Here is a 9,005-nt window from a genome sequence, read left to right as displayed (position 1 = left end):
CCTCCTTCTTAACATCAACCTGTTCGAGCATATCAGCCTGTTTCACGCTGTCCTCACAAACGACAAGGTCCCTCTCACTAGTGAATACTGAAGCAAAGTATTCATTAAGGACCTCCCCTACCTCCTCCGACTCCAGGCACAAGTTCCCTCCACTATCCCTGATCGGCCCTACCCTCACTCTGGCCATCCTCTTGTTCCTCACATAAGTGTAGAACGCCTTGGGATTTTCCTTAATCCTACCCGTCAAGACTTTTTCATGTCCCCTTCTAGTTCTCCTAAATCCATTCTTCAGTTCCTTCCTGGCTACCTTGTAACCCTCTAGAGCCCTGTCTGATCCTTGCTTCCTCAACCTTAAGTAAGCTTCCTTCTTCCTCTTGACTAGCTGTTCCACATCTCTTGTCATCCAAGGTTCCTTCACCCTACCATCCCTTCCTTGCCTCATCGGGACAAACCTATCCAGCAGTCGCAGCAAGTGCTCCCTAAACAACCTCCACATTTCTGTCGTGCATTTCCCTGAGAACATCTGTTCCCAATTTAAGCTCCCCAGTTCCTGCCTAATAGCATTGTAATTCCCCTCCCCCAATTAAATATTTTCCCATCCTGTCTGCTCCTATTCCTCTCCATGACTATAGTAAAGGTCAGGGAGTTGTGATCACTATCACCGAAATGCTCTCCCACCGAGAGATCTGCCACCTGGCCTGGTTCGTTGCCAAGCACCAAATCCAACATAGCCTCCCCTCTAGTCGGCCTATCTACATATTGAGTCAGGAAACCTTCCCGGACACACCTGACAAAATCTGCTCCATCCAAACTATTTGCACTAAGGAGGTTCCAATCAATATTAGGGAAGTTGAAGTCACCCATGACAACAACCCTGTTACTTCTGCACCTTTCCAAAATCTGCCTCCCAATCTGTTCCTCCGTGTCTCTGTTGCTGTTGGGAGGTCTATAGAAAACTCCCAATAAAGTGACTGCTCCTTTCCTGTTTCTGACTTCCACCCATACTGACTCAGTAGACAAACCCCCCTCGATGACCTCCCTTTCTGCAATACCTTCAGGACCTCATCTTCAGTTGAGCAAAGCAATAATATTGTAGCCACCATCTCATCCTACCTTTTAACCCATTGTTCAACTTTGAGTAGAATTCATTAGGGCCCTAGAAATGTCTATCAACAATGCAGTATCATTTGCAAAAAGGAGCATGATTTTTTTCATAAATACCACGAACAGTTAGTCTAAGACCTTCTCTTAGATGTTGTTCAGGAATTTCATTGTTGATGACATTGAATTCAATAGGTGACAGTGGATAATGTTGCCTCACACTTCTTTCAAAGGAATGGGATCGGTGAGTTTTTAAAAAAATCTACCCATATACACGTTTTGGAGCTACAGTATATCTCATTATTTCTTCTCCATGAGGTCAGCATGAGACACTAGACTGAAAGCCGTATGCATGTTGATGCAGCGGTTAGCACTGCAGCCTCACAGCTCCAGTGACCCGGGTTTGGTTCTGGGTACTGCCTGTGCGGAGTTGGCAAGTTCTCGCTGTGACCGCGTGGGTTTCCTCCGGGTGCTCCGGTTTCCTCCCACAGCCAAAGACTTGCAGGTTGATAGGTAAATTGGCCATTGTAAAAATTGCCCTTAGTGTAGGTAGGTGGTAGGAGAATTGAGGGAAGGTGGGGATGTGAGAGGGAAAATAGAATTCATGTAGGATTAGTATAAATGGGTGGTTGCTTGCCGGTACGGACTCGTTGGGCCAAAGGGCTTGTTTCGGTGCTGTATCTCTCTATGACTAAAAGAATGTAACTGGGTTTTTCCTGAGTCTTACAATATTCTATGGTGAAGCCACAGCCCCCATCTATTCCACAGAAAAGTAAAGCTGATTCCTTTCTGATTACTTCACACATCTCCACAGGACCTGAAGTATGTGCACTACCTAACAAGCCACCGATATTAGTCGTTGTCAATCTCACTAGAATACTCATAGATAGAAACCACAACTGTGCTTTGCAACACTGAGAATATACATGTGTCTGTTAAAATTCTATGCCTTAGCCTCCAATGGGCAGTTCGAATGTGCGTTGATGGTTCCAGGCACTCACCTCCAAGATCATTACTGCCCCTCTGTTGATTATAATTGTTGCATATGTGATGCCAGTCACAATCCCTTTACTGCAATGCCATCAAATATTTTTTTTAAACTTCTTGCATGCACATGACAACACTGGAATTTCGAAAACCAGCTCAACATTCCAAACTAAGTGTCTAACTAAATTATATTACAGAAAAGGGAACCAAAATCTAATTCTGATTGGTTTAGATTGAATTGGTCTTAATAAGAGCAGATTGAATAGATTGCCGGTGCAGATGAAATGAACCGCACGATGTTATTGGCAGATCTGACATGGGGCACCGAGATCGCAGTGTACCGCTGGAAACTGGATGAGGTGAATAAAAGAAAATAATCAATCTGCACCTGTATCTGCTGTAGTCTGTGCGTATTTTCTACTTCAATTCCCCCTCCCCCAGGAGTTAATAGGGTATTGAAAATATAACAAGCGAAATTTCAAAAAACACTGCAAAAGACGGCCAAGATTTAAAATGAATGAGAAATAGCAAGTAACTGGATGAGATCAGTGATATTTTTGGTTGTCTAAGAGAATACGTACTTCCGGTTATTTGGGCTGTGCTGTTCACATTGTTTCACCGAACTGCCTTATTATTATTTCGTTACTTCAGCTCTTGGCTTCCGGAACAGCAGGACTCATCACCCAGGCAAGGTAGGAAAACACATCTGGAAATCTTTCATTTTAAACTACAATCTAAGAGCGTTTGGAAGTCACTTTGCACACAAATGGGTATTTGTGTATTATTTACTCTTTTAAAAGTAAATATTCCTCATATATGTATATCTATATCATTCTGTAGTTTTATTTTTGCTGTTTGCGTGTCCCACCGCTCCGCAAAACTGGTTTGATCGGCAATTTAATCCGCCTCCTTTATTAATGCCGCAACTGACTTTTGCCTCCTTAATAACAAATCACCCAAACGTTACTTTGCTGCTCTGCCCGGATTTCCACCTGGTATTCCCGATGAAGGCTGTCATTTTTGCGTGGCCGTTATCTATGTAATGATCAAACGCTTTGACTTCTGAAACGGCGGAGATAAAAGTGATGAAGTGATTGCAGAGACTGGGCTGGAAGTGAGTGATGTAACCGAATTGGAAATCAAGATTAGCTACCTATTAAAGATATGTGACACAGCCGATTCCCCGCATTAATATTGTAGAACTAGCTTGAACCTGTGCACCCTAACGTTAGAAGCCTGCTCTAGGAATACCGCTTCAACATTATTTTGACTGCTATCAACTAATGTTTGAAAACAAAACTGCGCCTGTCAGATTGACTGAGTGTAGCGTAAATGAAAGAGAGCAGACGAGGTTCCCATGTCTCGCAATAGCATAGGGTTATTTGGTCTAGGTGAATGATTTTTCTTTCTCGTCGCTAGCCTTTTTGTTACCCCAAGCGATTGCTTCATTGCACAACGTTATGGATTAGACAGACGCACACAGACGCATTACACCACCATTGGTGGAACAGCTTTTCTCTTCGTATTTCTTTTGCATCGCAAAGCCAACCACCTTTTAAAATTCTTAAACAATGTTTTTTTTACACAGTTCCGTTGTGTCTAAATACTGTTCAAGTGCAGACTGCTTTAGGACGGCCTTGCGTTTCATTTGATACCTAATTGTACCGTTGCCGGATCTTAAACTTGTACATTGGAATTCTATTTGCCTCTAACAGGGTCCCTTTCCAGGCAGCACTGAAGAGGACAATATTTTACTTGGTACGACTAGTATCGTAACGCCGACCGGCAGTCTGAGGGAGCCCGATACATCGCCAGCCTTGAGAACGGAGACTTTGACTGCCCAACAAATGAGTGCCAGGATACACAAGGATTTCCCGCTTTCTTTGTCCTCTTGCACTGGAAACAGGAACTTTTCTCAAAGCAATGGTACCTGTGTGACCGAGGTGGGAAAGTTAATACACTCGTTCTCCGCCACTGTGGTTCTTACTGTGTTAGTGACGCTGATATTCGGCGTGATCGCCGTCTCTCTCATCACCTTTCACTTTCACAAAAGCAAAATGAAGAAGCGGAAGATGCAGAAGGCTCAGGAGGAGTACGAGCGCGACCACTGCAGCCCGGAGGCGGTGAAAGGCACTTCGTCAGCCAAGGGCAATGCGGTGGTGAGCCCGGATCCGAAAGCGGCAGCAGCCTGCCTGTCTCCCGCCATCCACAATCACACACACACACTGGAGTCCGGCATCGACCCGGAGCTCCAAGAATCCGAATCGGTATCGGACCTTCACTGTACAGACACTCCGAGAAACCCAGTGCTCCAATCCATGCTTTTGTAATGAACTACCGCCTGACTGCAGAAAAAAGACTGTTGTGTAAAATACTTGAACATAGCATAGTTTCAAGAAAACTGGGGGGAGGGGGACGGCGACAGACACGGCGCATGGCAAATCACATTAAGCCCGAATTCCTATTTCTTGAAATTAAATATTTGTGTTTATAAAGAAGACGCACATATAGCAGAAATGTATGTCAGTTAACTCTGGATTTCCACTTAGATGTATATTTCGTAATTTGATCGTCTATATGTAAACTCCGAGGTTTCAACCGGTATGTAAAATGTAAATGAGCGATGGAAACCACCAGGGACATTAGAGCAACACCCACTCTGGATACTTTCTACCCCTGAGGAGAGAGCCGCGGACTCAATAGCAACCGGACTGAGGCGCTGCCCATTGATTATAATATATTTGTATAAATAAAGGCAACCATCAAACTTTCCAGCTGCTTTATTCAGATTCCCAAATATAACCAAGTTCGATCCTTTTGTAAGCGTGACTTTAAATTCTGTGTTGTCGAAGATTGGACACATTTTCTAAACCGTTACTCTTAACACAGTCCAAAGGGATAGAAAGGAATGTTTTAATTAGCTTTATGATCTAAAGCTGTTATGTCTAGATTTGTAAGGCTCAAAATTAACAATTAACATTACTAATCGCAACTTTTGTTTCAAACTTCAGTATATTTTATGTCGGGTCAGTCGCCATTTTAAAGCTTTTGAAATTGATTTAAGCTCGACGTGTCTTCAGTTTTGACAACTTTAGCGACAATCCTCTATAAGAATTGTTTACAAGTCTGAACAACCGTTTCAATTGATATGCAATTACAAGTTGGGTAATATAAATCTTATACTTTGATATAAACCATGAAAGAGACGCAGTTAGACACTAAATGGAAACAAGACCATTACTGATTAATCGATAACCGTGTTTTATAAAAGGCTGTCTTAAACGTTTTAGGCAAGTCCCTATGATCCTAGGTACAGCATCATCGGTAACCTATAGGTCCCATTGTAGCTCAGCAGCATCGGGGAAACGGAGCACTCCACGAAAGTATCTGGACCTGTTCAAACCTGTAGAAGCGTTTCCCTGAAGTATTTATAGTGTGGCGTTTTCATCTAAGTAACTGGTTCATACAACATGAAATGTTAATACAAAATAACAGTGAAACTTGGCACTTCAGCAGTTCATGGACATTTTGCCTTCTAGGAGTTGCGGGCCTGGCTTTCAAAAATAAGTTTTATGGCTCCATTTTGGAAATTCCACCACCTAGTGCCTTCCTTAGACATGTACAATCGATTGGATCTGATGTGATTGAAATGGCATTTTGATCATTATATTTTAATGTTTCATTCCTTAAGCTAACGCAGAGATTTATGCAATAATACTACATCAATACTACACTGACTTTGTTAAATAAGTAATTGCAATCGACAACGAGTAAAGGAAATCTTTGTAGACATTATTACTACCGTCTTGTATATTTCAAGAGCAACCGGTTTCTAAATGAAGACAAGCGATCGCCTCTGGAGTTGGTGCGCCCAGAAAATGCTTCAAATACTCAACTGGTCAGGCAGCATCTGTGGAGAGAAAGAACAAAGCTAACGTTTCAATGTCAGATGCTGCCGGACCAGTTGAGTATTTGAAGCATTTTCTGGGCGCGCCAACTCCAGAGGCGATCGCTTGTCTTCATTTAGAAACCGGTTGCTCTTGAAATATACAAGATGGTAGTAATAATGGCAGCATCTGTGGAGAGAAAGAACAAAGCTAACGTTTCAATGTCAGATGCTGCCTGACCTGCTGAATATTTCCAGCATTTTTCTGTTTCAATTTCAGATTTCCAGCATCCGCAGTATTTTGCTTTTGTCCTTTTAAGATGGCGTTGTCCGCAGTCCGTGGTGCTGAAAATCAGATTTCCCAAGGGACGGTCGTCTGTCTGCATGTTTGACTCTTAACACATCAAATACTAGGCAGTCATCTAACAGTTTTGCTACCTCCAGACTTCCAGTTGTCAGTCTTACTAGCCGCATCATTTCCTTTAACCACTCCAGAGAAGTTGGTTATTAATAGTTCGCCATCTGGATTATATACACAATGGAGCTATTTTAACATGACATCCAAGAAGATTATTCATTAGAATCGACTTATTTTCCTTCCAAAGAAGACTTCCCATGACTACAATATTTTAGTTCGGCTTGCCATTACTGCTGGGGTTCAGAATTCTATTATGGAGAGCATGTATATGTGCTGTTAAGCCTAACACCAGATTTGACCAACACTAAATCAACTTTCTATTTGCCGAGTACATTTTTATTTGTAATTTATTTTCGATTATCAGCAATAAGTGTTGTGATGTTTGCCATTAACTTGCAGTATTGCATTTCTGGGCTAAATTGCTACGGTCGGTGATTGATGTACAAGGGTAAACGTTTAAATCTCCAGGGAAATATTGTAACATAGATTGTCAGAAAGTGTTGCTCTAATGTTTTTAAGCATCTCTAGACATAGCTTATCTACACAATTTATATACTTATTGCTGTTTACTCATTGAATGGATTTCTTTATTAGATTGCTGATGTATTTTAGTAGTAAAAAACCTTGTTCATAAACACATGGTACCAATCGTAACGCTGGAATTGGTAATGATGGTATAGCTTTATTCGATTTTGATGAACTACAATTAGAGCATATATTTAAATAGGGTGACGTACTTAGCTTTCAATCGTCAGTTTTACCACCACGCCAGTAGATTTACTCAGCGGAAGAGATGAATTCGTGTTTTAACAACAATCTCCATAAAAAGGCAAAGATGAATTTCAGAATATTTGAATTACAATGTAATTTCTAATATTGTGTAGTTGATCGGCCTAGTTTGAAATTGGTAAAGAAATATTATGGATATTAACTTTGGGGTTACTATGTTGCATCAATGACTTTTCTTTGCATTTACAAGAATCAAGTCAGTGATGTAAAAAGGAATGTAGGGTATTCGTTGTTATTGAAAGTGCCCAATACAATGTTTATTGAGAGCTTCGCTTGTCGGGGACTGAGCAAAGCTTGTAACAAAACGTAACTCCCATAATAGTTCGTACATTAATCACTTTAAACACACTGGCTGATTTCAAACCAACAGAGATTCCCGGCGAGGAAAGGGTGACGAAAAAATAGAACTAAAATGGAAATTCTGTATAACGGCGCTCGTTAACATCCTTTGCATTCCTAACCAACCAATGCAAGCAGGGTAGGAGCGTTCATTCCTCGCATGAAGGACACTCTCTACTGTTGAACCCTCCCTATTGATCTTTCTCTTGATATCCAGATCCCTGTTTTCACAATTGACATCAGTGACACCGATAAAGGTTGCTCGTTATCTTAACTGGTATGTCATGTGTTAATACTATTTTGGTTTATTCTGGCTAGGTCTGTGCTCACAACTCCTAGAATGATATAATTTCACAATCCAGGAGGCAGCGATTAGGCTGTCCTTTGTGCCAGAAGAGCTACCCACTTCCCACCCCCGACCCCCGTCCTTTCTTCATACCCCTTTAAATGTATTTTTATTTTTCTGGATTCTACTTTTAGCACTGTTTCTGGTGGGGTATCCCATGTTCTAACAACTCAACTGGTGTTAAGGTCTGCTTAATCTCCAAATATATGAATGTAGATCTGAAAGTTCTAGACCTTGTGGGGTACTCTATTAAGTTTCAACAAATCCTGGAGAACAGTAGTCAATGCCAGAGTCAGCATCTTCATTGACTCTGTCAGTGTATGTGTTAGAGCCCACGCAACAAAAATAGCTAGAGATCGCCCGTACCCCTTCCAACAATATCTGGTAATTTGATCAAAGCCAAGACGAGAGCAAGCTGAGCCTCAATGACTTATGTTGGGTGCAAGGTTTCTCTTTTTACATTTCGATGCAATGCACGGCAAAATAAAAATGGCTAAAGGTGCACCTCTAAGGTTGAATGACATAAATGCCTAGATTTATACAATTATTCGACGGTCAGCTGTGTATTGGTGCCAAGGCAGAAAAGAGACAGCGGCTAATGTGTTGACTTGCCTGCCCTTGGCAGATCTTTGAACTTTCCAGCACTAGTCTGCAATTCTAGGGCTGAGGTGACTACCAGTGCAGTGAAGAAACCTCCTTCACGAGGCAAAAAAAAAAGACATTTTTCTGTGATTTCCTCCCATGGATACCCAGTAGTATTTATCCCCTTTGCTGCATCTCATCCAGAAGCATCCGAAGGTCAACTCCTTGAAATCGTGTGCTCTTCTGTTTGTCTCCTTACAATAGTTAGCTCCCTTCTTTGGGTGTCCATGTCTTCTACTGGAAGACACACTTTAAAAGTGGCGCTAAATCATCCATGAACCGTCTACCAGTCAATTCATGTTTGTTGCTCGCCAAACATCCTGCTACAATCTTGTCATTCTTCACGTTTTAAAGACTAAACTGCTAATTTCTAAGCCTACCTGTGCATTATTCTCATATCATACGGGAGTTAATGTTACTGAGCCGCCAATGGATATTTAAATACGGTGACTTCAAAATTTACAGCGGGTCAGTCCTGGACAGTATCAGCGGGCCGA

At 41.7% G+C, this 9,005-nt stretch overlaps 1 protein-coding gene across 2 annotated transcripts; it reads left to right on the top strand.

Moving 5' to 3' along the window:
- The first annotated feature begins 2,762 nt into the window (after positions 1-2,762).
- On the top strand, positions 2,763-4,515 carry LOC137370964 (uncharacterized protein C11orf87 homolog). Of its 2 annotated transcripts, none has more exons than XM_068032848.1 (2): positions 2,763-2,780; positions 3,804-4,515. In XM_068032848.1, the coding sequence occupies exon 2, from the start codon at positions 3,936-3,938 to the stop codon at positions 4,416-4,418; it is 483 nt and encodes a 160-aa protein (XP_067888949.1). In that variant the 5' UTR covers positions 2,763-2,780; positions 3,804-3,935; the 3' UTR covers positions 4,419-4,515. The 2 variants fall into 2 exon arrangements, with proteins under 2 accessions (XP_067888949.1, XP_067888951.1); XM_068032850.1 differs by lacking the exon at positions 2,763-2,780 and adding an exon at positions 2,791-2,858.
- The last annotated feature ends 4,490 nt before the right edge of the window (positions 4,516-9,005 follow it).

Source organism: Heterodontus francisci, chromosome 6 (assembly GCF_036365525.1).
Source record: "Heterodontus francisci isolate sHetFra1 chromosome 6, sHetFra1.hap1, whole genome shotgun sequence".
Lineage (NCBI taxonomy): Eukaryota > Metazoa > Chordata > Chondrichthyes > Heterodontiformes > Heterodontidae > Heterodontus > Heterodontus francisci.
The sequence above is the reverse complement of the archived record's forward strand: the minus strand, read 5'-3'. Positions and strand labels throughout refer to the sequence as shown.